This window comes from Lissotriton vulgaris, chromosome 9, assembly GCF_964263255.1.
Source record: "Lissotriton vulgaris chromosome 9, aLisVul1.2, whole genome shotgun sequence".
NCBI classification, from domain to species: Eukaryota; Metazoa; Chordata; class Amphibia; order Caudata; family Salamandridae; genus Lissotriton; species Lissotriton vulgaris.
In genome coordinates, this window is record NC_141697.1 from 642,344,491 (window position 1) to 642,358,926 (window position 14,436).

Here is a 14,436-nt window from a genome sequence, read left to right on the forward strand (position 1 = left end):
GGGAGGTGATGTGGCCCCGAATGGTGGCCTTGAAGGCATCCCAGACCGTGTGGAAGGGCAGGTCGGGGGTGTCGTTAACGGCGAAATACGAGTCTATGGCGTCACGGATGCTAGCGACGTCGTCTGGGTCCCGAAGGACCCTCGGCGGGAGCACCCACCTACGTTCACAAGTGGCGCGGGCCAGGGGATCCTGGAGCAGGAGTTCCACGTGGGCGTGGTCCGACAGGGAGATGTCGGATATAGCGGCTGCTAAGGAGTCGCGGGCCAATTCAAGGGAAGTGAAGAGGTAGTCAATCCGGGAGTACGTCCTATGGGAGTGTGAGTAGAAGGAGTAGTCTCGGGTCCCCGGGTTGTGATAGCGCCACACATCCACGAGTCCCAGGTCGATAAGTTGCGTTCTAAGGGTAGAGGACATCGCTCCCGCACCGTTGAAGGGGGCTCCCGCACGGTCTAACTCCGGGTCCCAAACAAGATTGAAATCTCCGCCCAAGATCACATTGGCATCGCCCGGTGGGAACTGATCCCGCAGAAGTGCCTGGAGGTATTTGTCCTGCGACTGGTTGGGCGCATACACACAACCTAGAGTGAACCGCACACAGCCCATCTGTACCGAGGCTCGGAGGAACCGCCCGTCAGCGCTCCTGAAGGGTTTCACGGATCCCCGCCTAATGCCAGCCCTGCAGAGAATTGCCACCCCCGCTGTCTTGGTGTCCGAGGATGCCCAGAATTGTGTTGGGTATCTAGGGTGCGCCATGCGTTTGATGTCCCCCCTGAGAAGGTGTGTCTCCTGGAGGAGGATAATGTCAGGGGAGTGGTGTAGGAGGTAGCGCCATATTTGCTTCCGCTTATTGGGGGAGTTGAGCCCTTTGACGTTGAGGGAGAGGACCTTCAGGGGTGTAGGAATGTTCGCTGTCATAGCACTAAGGGGGAGTGAAGTCGCGCAGGACCCAGCATAGCAGACCCCCCCCGCAGAAAGAGCAGCGGCATCCTCGTCTCGCCCCCAGCGCGCCAACCCCGCAGGACCCACCATGCCGCCCCTCCGCAAGCGCAGGGGGAGAGTAGTAAGAGAGGGCAGCGTGAAAGAGAAGTAGGAGAAGGAAAGAGAGAAAAAAGAGAAGAGGCGCAGAGAAGAAACAGAACCAAAACAGGCCAACAGGGCCAATACACAATGTCCCAGGTACCGGACATCCTCTACCCGAGGGTTTGGATGAACTCAGGAATGTCACTTCCTACAGGACAAAGGGAGGGGGTGAAGATACGGGTAGATGGAATGAAGTTGAGTCGTCTCAGAGTCCGTGCACCCCGCTGCCTCAAGGTAGTCCGGGGGTGTGTCGAGCCGTGGGGTGTACATGGTCTATGCAGATGCCTATAGAGCGCTGGGGCTCAGTGGTGCGGCTCATGGCCTGGTAGAGGTAGGGGGCATCGTCAAGTCCGCTTGACCCCCACTAATGAGAGGGGGGGGCCCTACCCCTAAGAACAGTGGGGTTAAATCACCATAGTGCATGAGGACAGACCAAAGTGTCCAGGGGGCAAGTGCGTGTTCAGGGCAGCTCGGGTCACCGTAGCAATGGTTAGCTGCCTTCCGGGGTCGAGGGGCGATCCCCACGTTCAGAGCCAGAGGCGATAGGCTGGGAGGTCTGCTCCTCGCGATCGCCCTCAAGAGAGCGGATGTGCGCTTTGATGTCCTGCTTGGTCTGCGAGGTAGAGAGTGCGTCCACCGGGGGGGACCGTCGACGTTTGCGCACAATGGACCATTCTGAACGTGGAGGTGCCTTCTCCGAGTGGGGGGGCGAGTCGGGCTGTGGTCCGGGGATTCCGGCATGCCTAGCAGTTGTGCCGCTTCACGATAGGACCTGAGGGCCCTGCGCTTGCCCTCCCACCTGAAGATGAGCGCAAAAGGATGGCCCCACTGGTAGGAGATGTTGAGGGTCCGGAGTCTCTCAGTGACCGGGCGGAAGACCTTCCTTCTATGGAGTGTGGTGGGGGCTAAGTCCTGGAAAATCTGGATCTTGTGGCCCTCATACCGCAGGTCCGGGTTGTCCCTAGCCGCCTTCAAGATGGCCTCCTTCTCGGTGAAGTAATGGAGTCTGGTGACGATGTCGGGCAGGAGGCCCGCTTTACCTCCAGCTCCAAAGACTCTGTGTGCGCGGTCGAGGCGCGGCGGGGGGGCATCTTCCTCACCCCACACCGCTTGCAGGAGTAGGGCCACGTAGGCCATGGTATCAGTCCCCTCTTCTCCGAGTGGCACACCCCGGATGCGGAGGTTGTTGCGGCGCCCCCTGTTTTCCAGGTCTTCCTGCTTGATCTGGAGCTGGATATGTTGCTCTTCAAGGATCGCCACTCTCTGCCAGATCTGCTCTAGGTCCTCGGTGCGGGAGTCGACCGTCTTTTCCAGGCCGTCGACCCGGTCGCCAAGGTCGGTGACTTCCCTGCGTAGTTCTTTGACGCATGTATGGACCTCCGTCCTGAGGGACCCAATTTCCGTCTTCAAATCGGCCATGAAGGAGGACATGAAGGCCTGGGTCACTGGTGGAGAGTCGGCCGGCGGCGGGGGCTTCCCCCCTGCCGATGCGGGGCCCCCAGAAGAGGACGGCGAGCCCGTCTTGCCCCACATAGAGGCCACTGATGTACCCCTTGTTGTCGTTGGTGGGGGGTCCGGTTTGTTCCCCTTGCCGCGGGTCATGATCCACTTAGGGCGTCGAGGGACTGTGGAGGGCAGGGGCAGCTGATGCGCGTATCCCTCGTTCCTTGGCGGGGTAGAGTCTGAAGGAGGCCGCGTCTGCGCTCCAGTGGCCGAGTAGCCCAAGTCGCACGTTCAGGGGACAAGGCCACGTGGTAGAAGATGGCGATGAGGGGTGTAGGCTCCACAAGCCCGAAGCAGGGTCAGAACATACAGCTGAGGGCCAGGGTGCTGGAGTGCTGCTGGTGCGGGGAGGGGACGGGTCACCCGGGCAGGCAGGGCAGCGTGCAGGCAGGGAGTCGTCCGCAACAGGTGTCTCAGGGCTCGGGGCCCACAAGCGGAAGGCCCCCGATAGCTTGGGGCGGGATGCGACCACCCGCTCTCGCCTGGTGAAGGGTCTGCTCCCAGCCCGATGTCCAGGTGGCCCCCCAGTCCTGGCCTGTGAGCGACCAAGAGGGTCCCCTTGAGTGTCCCAGCAACAGCAGGCCCAAGGCAGGGGTAGCCGGCCGTGTGCCAGAAGATGGCGGGGGCCCCCCGGAGTCTCCGCAAGCCAGGTAGGGGGCTGCCCCGGTGACAGGTCGCTAGGCTCAGCAGGGCCTCAGGGGAGGGTCGGTTTGTGGTTGGATCCTGCAGTGCCGGGGTCCTCAGAGGTCCGGCCTCACCCACACGTGGGCCCCGATCAGCCCCTCAGCCCGCCGATACGTCCAGGGCAGCAGGGGGCACGCAAGCGGGGGCTGCCTGCGCTAGGGAGCCGGCCCTCCACCTCCAGGAGCGCCGCCGCCGGGAATCAGCCAGGGGAGGAAAGCGGCGGGCAGACCCGCGCCTGGGCCTCGCTAACGCCGGGCCCCTCCAGGAAGAGACAGGGGGAGGGGGGCGGCGCGCTGCTGCTCACCGGAGTATCCCGCGACGGTGGAACCGCTGTCAGGCCTCGCAAGCAGGGGGCCTCCGACGATCTCCGCAGCCCAGGCCTGCCGCTCCCGCCAAAGCCGGGGCCTCGCGTGTGCGCGGCGTCCAGGCAGCCGCCGCGGTCCCCGCCGGGGGTAGCCCGGCTCCAGCTCCAGTCGCCTCGGTGCTTAGAGCGGCAGCAGGCAGGTCCGCTAGGGAAGTATGGCCTCAGGTGGGGTCAGGGAGGCTCCGATGCCGCACTCGGACCGCCACGCAGGTCCACTCCGCAGGAGCCGGCCAGGATGTCTCGGCAGCAGACCCTCAATCAAGATGGCGGCCAGGGAGCCGATCGCGGCGGGCCCGGGGCTCCGGTCGTTGTCAGCACGAACTTGCCCAGCCGTGGAGTGCCACCAGAAGAGATCGCTAGCAGTGTCAGCAATGGTTGGAGGGTCCCCAGGGACAGAAACCCCCCGGTATCCGCTGAAGCAGGCTCAAGTAAGCAGCGGGGCGACGGAGCTCGCACGAGACGCGACTGTTCACATCGCTGTCTCGGCCACGCCCCGAGGGTTCTTTTTCATATTAGCTTTTTTCCTTTGTCACAGTTTTCGCTTCCTCCTTTTTCCTATTTCTGCCTTTCTCTCTCTTGCACTGTCAGATTCTGCCTGTGAAAGAATAAATCGCCATGCTAAATCAGTACAGCTGCTCACTGCTTTCACAAATAGAGAACTTCTCTAATCGGTCTAGTCTGTGTTCAATGGAATCTTGTATTGCTGCACTTCCTGTTCTTTTTGTGATGGGACCTGCACAATTGCTGCCCATAATGAAGCTGTTTTGTGAGGGAATTGTGAATTACTATCATTTTTGATGCTCCTTTCTGTGTGTAAAAGTCAAGCTTAAGAAAATCCTTTTCACAATTCAAACCTCAAACCAATGGCATTGTCAATTCCCATTATATAAGCGTTTAAGGCTTCAGCATGATAGTTAAAAACAAGCATTGCCAAAGCCGTTAGTTATCACCTATGCAAGAGCCATAGCCTTTATCAATGTGGTTTAGCCTTGTTGTGCACAAGCATGGCTGCTGTTTAGTATGGCTAAAAGTAAGTGGCTGTGACGAAGCGCTGCCGGATGCCCAAACCCGCCTTGCCTCTCCTGACGAAACAATGCCGCCTTACCTTTCACCCTATCCCCTCCTTTATTCGCAGACTCCTACACCTTCCACACGGAAGGAACCCTGGCCCTTTAAGACCTCCCCGCTCCCGACTGCTGCTGCTTCTGCTCACGTTACCACATCAGCTGGAGCCTCCTCCTCCTTCAAAGCGGAAGAGACTACCGACTCTGTGTCGGTCGTGTGGAGAGACCTGACGTTGTTTACCGAAGAGGACCTCACAGTACAGACTTTTGCAGTGGTGCCCAGCCTGGGAGGACTAAGGAGTACCGGAAACCAGAGGCTGGAGTGAGGAGGAACGACCTTGCCGACCGAAGGACGAGCGCCTCCAGTGCCAGGAAAGAGGGAGCCAGACCTGCTCCGGAAACACGACGGAACCCGCCACGGCCCTGGTGGGTCGTGGCTGACCAAGGTACGGAGACGTCTGGGGGGCATATGGGTCAAGGGAAAGGCGGAAGAGAAGGGTGGGGCTACCGACCAACCAAATTAGCTGGGGATCGCCTTTCACGCTAGAAAGGAGACAAAAACAAGCTCACGCATCACTGGTGGTGGTTGGGTGTACAAGTCCCTTCACTCCCTTACCCCAATTTGATCTAGGTGTTACTCCCTTTTACAAAGTTCTTTCCTTTCCTTTTTTTTTTTTTTTTTGGTTGCCTCATCGCAGACTGTTGGGCTTCGGGGAAGCCACTTTCTACCCACTGACAAGATGAAGAGCAGATACACCCCTCAGTTACTCTCTGAAGCAAGAGAGTTAAGACTAGTATCAAAGACTTTAAGTACTTCTGTGTTTCTTATTTCTTTGATCATAGCCCAAAGTGCACCTGTAAATAAAAAAACCCCTCGACTAAAGCACATCTGTCTCCTTGACTAATTCTCCTCTGAGCCACACGTGGTGTCAGAAGTGGGATCTAGAAAGCCTGCCAAGGGAGAAAACCATGGAGAACCTCATTCAACAACTCATACGTGGCCAGGAGATACTTGAATGGACCATTGAGAAACAAATATCAACCGCCCAGGCAGACAGAGATCTATTTAAAGATACCATAGCACACCAAGGAGAAAGACTACAAGAAGTGGCAGATGACCGGCTTCAGTTAACCACACAACTACAGAACCGTGCGGGAACAGGTCCCAATATTTCCCTACAAAAGTATACTGAGGGGGATGATCCTGATGCATTCCTCCTCAATTTCGAGAGAGCAGCCCTAGCGGCAGGGTGGCCAGAGGCCAAATGGCCTTTCTTCTTGGCACCTCTCCTTACTAGAGAGGCCCAAGCAGCTTATCAAGTGGCCAATGCAAATGGACACACTCCATACCAAGAGATAAAAACTATCATCTTGGACCATCTTGGAATGGACGCAGAAGCCTACAGAGTCAAATTCCGAAAAGAAAGGGGCAGTCCTAGTGAAACTCCGAAAACCCTTTACTTCAAACTTAAGGCTGCAGCAGAGAAATGGCTACAACCCCAAAACAATAAAAAGGAAGAGATCAGGTCCCTCATCCTATTGGAACAATACATAGAAGCCTTACCTTATCCCATACAACGATGGCTTAAGCAACATACTAAATTAACGGTAAACTAGCTGTATTAATGGCAACATCTTTCTATAGGGCACAATCCCGGGCTTTGCCATGGGACAATGAGAAGTCTGTGCGCCATTCCCCTTTTGTTGTGAAACAGGAGAAAAAAACTGTGAAACCCCATGCCGAACCCAGTAAGACAAAACAATACCATCCAGAACCCCTACCTATACGGGGGCCCCAGTGCTTCGAATGTGGAGACGGGGGCCACATTGCCTGGATCTGTACCCGAAAAAAGTCTGAGGGACCGATGGACATAGGGTGTATTCCCCAGTCCATTCTCTACTCGGAAAAAATGGGGCAGAGCTTCTGTGTAAGTGCATGTGTGAGGGACATCCCGGTAAAAGCCTTACTAGATTCAGGTTGTGGGCAATCCGTTATTAGTCAGTCCCTGGTACCACTTCCCTTCCCTATAATAAATCACAGTGTTCCTATTCGGTGTGTACATGGAGACGTGAAACTGTATCCTTTAGTCTCTCTTCCAGTCTCACTCCCCAATGGAATAACTGTAGAAGCCAGGCTCGGAGTTCTCCCTACCCTCCCTGAAGAAGTCCTTCTCGGCCGGGATAATCCCGCTTTTCTGACACTCCTAACAAACACCCTTAAAAGGAATCATAGCCTTCCACGCCCCACTCTTCTTACTAAGGCCCCCTAGTTGTCCGATAAAAGCTTCCATCATGCTCAACTAACATACCCCACTCTTCAACCTGCTTGGGACCACGTAAAACAAGACAACTTCTCCGAAGCATATATACCCCTCCTTTAACATACAAAACGGACTGCTCTATAGGATAGCAAAAGAAGGCGATACTCCTCCACTTGTGGTACCCCAGAGCTTTCGAGAACAGGTACTCTTCTTTGCACATTCCCACCTGCTGGCGGGGCATAGGGGGGCTCAGAAAACCACGGAAATTCTCTTACGTCATTTCTATTGGCCTGGTATCTTCGCACAGGTCACTCGCTTCTGTCGGGAATGCGAGGTCTGTCAAAAACGAAACCCTTACAGACCCAGTCCTGTACCACTACAACCACTCCCCATAATAGGAAATCCCGTTGAGAGGAAAGCCATGGATCATATTGGCCCACTACGCACAAAAAAAGGCAACTTGTATGCCTTTATGATGGTGGATTATGCCACACGATATCCGGAGGCCTTTCCCCTCTGTGCCCCCACCAGCCAAAACATCAGTGACAGACTCCTAGACCTGTTTTCCAGGGAGTGATTCCCTCGCGAGATCCTCAATGACCAGGGAAACCCCTTCGTCTCCAAAATCATGCAAGAGGTCTGTAAGTCGCTTGACATCACACAAATTAAAACCTCTGTATCATCTCCAGACAGACGGTCTGTGTGAGCGATATAACTCCACCCTGAAATTAATGTTAAAAAAAGCTATTGATCGTGGAGGGGTAGGAATGGGACCAACTCCTCCCTTTAGCCTTATATGTGATAATTAGCCAAACCCAATCCAGTCTAGGGTGTTCTCCCTTTCAACTCCTTTATGGTAGGGAACCTCGTAGCCTGTTAGAGATAACAAAAGAGTATTGGGAACATGAAAAGGAGGAAGAAACCAAATCTTTCCTAGAATACACCCAAGCTTTGCACTCCCGCTTAAAAAAAATTGAGAGAGTTTGCAGATGCCAATCTAGAGAAGGCCCAACTCAAACAACAAACATTCTATAACAAACGAAAAAAATGGCTACAACTAACGGTAGGTGACTGGGTATTGATCCTGAACCCCTCCAGTATTCCAAAGATTAGATCAGGCTGGCAGGGTCCCTTCCAAATTGTAAAAAGGGTCAGGCTTACATTCTCTCTGGTTCAAGTCAAACAAAAAAAACCTCAATTATATCACATAAACCTCTTAAAGTGGTTAGGCCCCCTTCCCAAAGATGTCAGAGTTGTGGATCCCATCCTAAACAATGAGAGCACTTTACCCCACCTTGTAGTCAACCAAGACCTCAACACGGAACTAAAAAGAACGCTCCAAGAAACCCTCCTTCCATATGCCTCCTTATTTTCTGACCTTCCAGGCCGTACCACCATGGCCGAACATTCTATACAGACCCTACCCGGTAAAGTCATTAAACAGAAGCCGTACCGCATTCCTGCTGCCCGACGAGAGGCAATAGAGAAGGAAGTTCAAACCGTGCTAGCATTAGGAGTAATTCGACCTTCCCAAAGTGAGTGGTCCTCCCCAATTGTTCTAGTACCAAAACCGGACAGATCCGTCTGGTTTTGCATCGACTTTCGAGCCGTCAATGCAGTCTCTAAATGTGACTCCTACCCCCTTCAACGCGTAGACGAGCTGATTGAAAAGCTTGGCGATGCCCAGTATATCACAACCCTTGATCTCACCAAGGGGTATTGGCAGGTGCCCCTAAAACTTCAAGATCAGGAGAAAACAGCCTTCTCTACACCATCTGGGTTGTTTGAGTTCACAGTCTTACCCTTTGGGTTGTATGGGGCACCCGCCACGTTTCGGCGACTTATGAATAAAGTCCTTTCAAAACACCAGGCCTATTGGTCAGCGTATCTAGATGACCTTGTCATCTACAGCCCCACCTGGGAGACCCACTTACAACATTGCCAACTTGTTTTTCAGGCCTTCCAAGATGCTGTACTACACGTCAACGCAAAGAAATCAAGAGCTGGGTTCAGAAAGGTCAAATATCTGGGTTAAGTTTTGGGAAAAGGACACATTTCCCAAAAAGAGGACAAAGTTAAAGCTATCTCACAAACCCCTTTTCCAACTGCCAAAAAGGAGGTAAGTGCTTTCCTCGGCCTCCTTGGGTACTATTGCCGCTTTATTCCCCAATATTCTGAACTGTCTTCTCCTCTCACAGACCTCCTCAGAAAGAACGTAAAGCCCAAACAAATCCTACAACCTACCCCCCAAGCCTTACAAGCCTTCCAGTTTCTAAAAAAGGCCCTCACCTCGGGTCCCATCCTCAAATCCCCAGACTTTTCTAAAACCCTTCCTACTCCAAACTGATGACTCTGAACATGGGTTAGGTGCAGTATTCTCGCTAGTATCTACTGATGGAGTAGAACACCCGGTCCTTTTCCTGCATCGTAAGCTATTCCCCAGGGAGCAGTGCTACCCCATCATAGAAAAGGAGTGCCTTGCTATTAAATGGGCGGTGGAAAAGTTACGATATTATCTTGAGGGTACTCACTTTATCTTGAACACCGATCATGCCCCACTCCTTTGAATGAGTCGGAATAAAGGCAATAACCAGAGGGTTCTCCGATGGTTCCTGGCCCTACAGACTTATTCTTTTGAAGTCCGACATCGGAAGGGATCAGTCAATGGAAACGCAGATTTCCTTTCCCGACTCCCCCTGTTCCCCGATCGCGAACAGGCTATGGTGGGGGTGTGTGACGAAGCACTGCCGGATGCCCAAACCCACCTCGCCTCTCCTGACCAAACCATGCCGCCTTACCTTTCACTCTATCCCCTCCTTTATTCGCAGACTCCTACACCTTCCACACAGAAGGAACCCTGGCCCTTTAAGACCTCTCCGCTCCCGACTGCTGCTGCTGCTCACATGACCACATCAGCTGGTGCCTCCTCCTCCTTCAAAGCGGAAGAGACTACGGACTCCGTGTTGGTTTTGTGGCGAGACCAGACGTCGTTTACCGAAGAGGACCTCGCAGTACAGACTTTTGCGGTGGCGCCCGGCCTGGGAGGACTGAGGAGTACCGGAAACCAGAGCCTGGAGTCAGGAGGAACGACCTTGCCGACCGAAGGACGAGCGTCTCCAGAAAAGAGGAAGCCGGACCCGCTCCGGCAACACAACTGAACCCGCCACGGCCCTGGTGGGTCGTGGCTGACCAAGGTACGGAGCCATCTGGGGCCGTATGGGTCAAGGGAAAGGCGGAAGAGAAGGGTGGGGCTACTGACCGACCCCTTCACTCCCTTACCCCAATTTGATCTAGGTGTTACGCCCTTTTACAAAGTTCTTTCCTTTTTTTCTTTTTCTTTTTTTTTGGTTGCCTCATCGCGGACTGTTGGGCTTCGGGGGAGCCACTTTCTACCCACTGATCAGAAGAGAGCAGCTGAACCCCCTCAGTCACTCTCTGAAGCAAGAGAGTGAAGACTAGTATCAAAGACTTTAAGTACTTCTGTGCTTCTTTTTTCTTTGATCATAGACCAAAATGCGCCTGTAAATAAAAAACCCTCAACTAAAGAACATCCCTGTCTCCTTGACTAATTCTCCTCTGAGCCACAGTGACGTACAAAAGAATGGAGTAGTATGGTGTAGAGTGGCATTGTGGCGTACAGTAGAGTGGCATATGTTTGGTGTGGTAGCGCACTGCCATTACAGACCACACTTTTTCAATATTGAAATTATCATTACATTTGCACAGATATACAGTTCTACTGATAAAACTATACAGCGCACAAACAATATGTAAAAATCGGCATCACCTAGTGTACCGATTTAGTTTTGATCGTATTAAAATATTTGTTTCCACCACACTTAAGAATTACAAATTAATTTGTGTTTTACCAATTCTTATGTATTCTATAATATTTGTACAGTTCGTTTACTGGTAATTCTCGTTTTTTGTTTGCTAGAAATAAAGAACATCCTACAGTCTTTCCCACCCTCACTACCCAGCAAGATTGTCACATAAATCCTCTCACTTCGCAGATGGAGAAAGAAAAGTAAACACCAACCTTCCTCAGAAGACAGAACCCAACACTTGACCTCTGTCTTTGAATGTACAGCAAATGTGACAAACCTTAAAAGCATGTTTATTGCTCATTCACTATTGAACTCCAGCATGGTTATTTTGGGGGTGCTGCAGCATCTCCCACTCCCCTACTTCCAACGCCTATGGCACAGGTGTGAAATGAAGGAAGAGGATTATTTAAGTAATGCTATAAGTAAAGAGCACTGATCAAAATACCCAGGCTCGTACACAGAACATTGTTCCACACAGGAGATCAAGATTAGTGGCAAAGATAAGTAGACTCAGTCAAGCAGAAAGATAGGATGTAGGAAATCTCTTCCAATAAATAAAGCACGTTTATGACTTAGTTAACTAGCTTCCAAGTGACACACCTGAAAATACATATTCTTTCATGAAAAAGAAAACAGATTTCCCAGAAAGTTCACAATCGTGGAAGAATGCAAAAATCCAGTCAGAGTGGTGGTAAACAGGCTATGCTCCACTTAAAGGACAAATACTTACTAGACAGCCTAAAACAAAGCCAGCAAATACAAAGCAAGCAAATGTGACTTACAAAACGCAAAGCCAGTGGTAAGCAATGGGTGAACTTCTTTCCTAACTGTGCTGTCTGGTAGGATTCTACCTAATACATCTCAGTGGACAAGTGGGAGGATCCCTTTATTTACGTTGAAGATTTCTCTTTTTTTCCTCCTCTGTAGAAAAGGTGGTGTCGTTCCGTGGAAGGTGCTTGCGAGGGCAGGATGTGGCAGTGCCAGATGGCTATGTTGGCCTGGTTCTGAAGGAAGATCACAAACCCTGCTCCGAAGAGGATGTAAGTTGCAAGTAAAGTACATGCAGAAAATGGATATTGTACAGATTTTACCAAGAAATGTTGGCCAAGTGAGAGGGTGATCAACTCCTCTGTGTTAAGTGACCTTCATACGTTCTAAGCATAAAGGTCAATCAGCATTGCTGTGAATGAGCTAAAAGTCATTCAGTACGTTATGTGGACTGTAAACATTGTTGTAAATGCTATGTGGCATTTGTATAGCGTGAAATGTGTCATTTTAAGGGGTTTGCTGCACTTTTCAAAATTCAAGATTGACTCTTGCAAATGGCTCTGATGTTTGCATGGCAAACCAAAGTCTGATGGGTGATCTTATCGTTCTATTAAACGATGTTGGTATTTTATTTACTTTTTTTTGCATAGCAAAAGTAGTTTATTGAATCACTTCTAGCTTTTCCCTTATTTAACATTTACGGAAAATGGATCACATTGATGTAAAGCAATGTGCTCAATGTAACCCAATCAAAGGATATCCTGGTCGCTGAGTCTGAAGTTTTGATACTAGACAATATTCTTTGGGCTCCTGACCAATTGTTGGGTTTACATCAAAGGACAGCACTTTCTTTTAGACTTGCCTTTCAAGATCAACATTATTACAGGGGTGTGGTATTTAATAAAATATCTACTTGTCCATGGGGCAGGTTGATTCATAAATCTACTTGTCTTGTAACAAAACCCACTTGTCCATTTTGAGCCATGTAATGCGGTGACCAATTAGGGCCGAAATCCCATTATATACAAGCTCTGAAATAGCCTCTCTGAGTATGTCAGGGCTTTTTCCATAGTAGGGTTTGAATGCTAGCAATTCCCTTAGGTTTCCACAGATCTACATGCTAGGGCTGAAGGTAAGCAACAGTTCCAGGGTTGGAATGCCCTTTTAAGTCTGGGCAAACCTACTAACTTGCATGTTTTAAGGGTTTTCACCAACTCCTCTCTAATCTTTTCCCATACTGAGCAAGGTTGGATATTTACTCCTGACAATGGTAGACCTAAAACTTCTTCCTGGGTTTGGAAAAAAGTGGTTGGAGGGGAAGTAAACCTGCAAACACTCCGATTTTCGCATGAGCAAATCTACACCTGCATATTTGCTCATGCTAAAATGCAGTTCACACATTTTCTGGGAGTATTATTTCTTGGATTACTTATATAAAGTGTTGGGAATTCATGAAAGTCTTATATCTGCACTCAATCCAAGGACATGCCTGCACGTTATTTAATAATTGGGCCCCTAATTAGGTCTGGCGTTAACCATGACCTTTTGTGTTTATCAAAATGTTGTCTCTCTCTCTCTCTGTCCATCAGCAAGCTTCACCGTGACAGCATTCTGTTCTTGCACAAGGAGCATATCAACGCACAGTTATTTTGTTCAGTGCCAGGAATACTGTGCAATATGAACTTTTTGAGACCAAAACAATTTTTGCCTTTGCCTGTGTTTGTTATAATTGTGAGGAGCTGGGGAGGACCTGTATGTATTTAATGCTTGTTAAGCGCGGCTGTCACCCGACAGGGTATCCTGGCGCTGAGACCGTATCTAACCAACAGGCGAGATGTATTTTACATTGATCTTGGAAACAGGTAGGTCTTAAGATCCCTTTTAAAGGAGGGCAGATCTTGGCTGCTCCTTAATGCCAGAGGTAAAGTATTCCATAGTGTGGCGGCCGTGAAACTAAAAGCACGGCCGCCCATCCTCACTCTATTAATCCTGGGAGTTCTCACCAGGAAGGCCGAGGAAGATCTCAAAGGTCTGGCAGCTTGATACCAAGAGAAGAGATCTTGAATAGGTATTGGTCCTAATCCATGCAGGGCCCTGAATACAAGGCATAAAGCCTTGAAGGCAATCCTCTGCTGGACCGGCAGCCAGTGCAGATCGGCTAGCGCAGCAGACGAAGAGGCAGATCGTGGCAGAGATAAAGCCAGTTTAGCAGCCATATTTTGGATCCTCTGCAAGTTTAGGATCAGAGTCTTAGGAGCTCCCAGAAGTAGTGCGTTGCAGTAGTCTAACCTACTGAGGATGGAACTCCGCACTACCTCTGCTCTGGCTTCCCGGGGAAGTATTGGTAAGATCTTGCGTAGCGCACAAAGCAGGCCCATGCAAGTCGCTGCAGTCCGATTTACAGAGGCATCAAGCTGTAAATTGGGTTCAAACAGAACTCCTAAATTGCGGGCCGATTCTGCAGCTTCCACTCAGCCTGGGATGGAGGAAGGCCAAAAGTTATCCGGTAAACCGCGGGGGAGACAGTCTATGGAACATTGGAGTACTTCCGTTTTTGACCCATTGAATTGGAGTGAGTTAGCTCGCAACCAATCGCTGTAGCCGACATACAGCGGTGAAAGGTGTCCCTCGAAACTATCTCAGTGCCCTCAAACAATAAAAATCAATTGTCATCGGCATAATTGATGACTGATATGCCGAATGACTCGATTAGGTCTACCAAGGTTCGAAGATATAAGTTGAAAAGGATCGTGCTGACCGCTGACCCTTGGGGGACACCTTGGTTCACCTGTCGTGTGGACCTTGCACCCCATTGAAGAGAAAAACACAGATCTTGCCGAGCGCACAAGGAAAGATATTGCAATTGATGCCCCAGACGGTAATA

The 14,436-nt window shown here is 50.8% G+C and overlaps 1 protein-coding gene across 3 annotated transcripts in view; it reads left to right on the top strand.

The window, feature by feature from the left end:
* Window positions 1–14,436, top strand: part of RNASEH2C (ribonuclease H2 subunit C) — a 259,467-nt gene that overhangs the window by 217,607 nt on the left and 27,424 nt on the right. For all 3 annotated transcript variants that reach the window (XM_086938313.1, XM_086938314.1, XM_086938312.1), the window contains one exon: window positions 11,712–11,824. In XM_086938313.1, coding sequence (XP_086794439.1) covers window positions 11,712–11,824 — 113 coding nt within the window. The remainder of the gene's footprint in view (window positions 1–11,711; window positions 11,825–14,436) is intronic.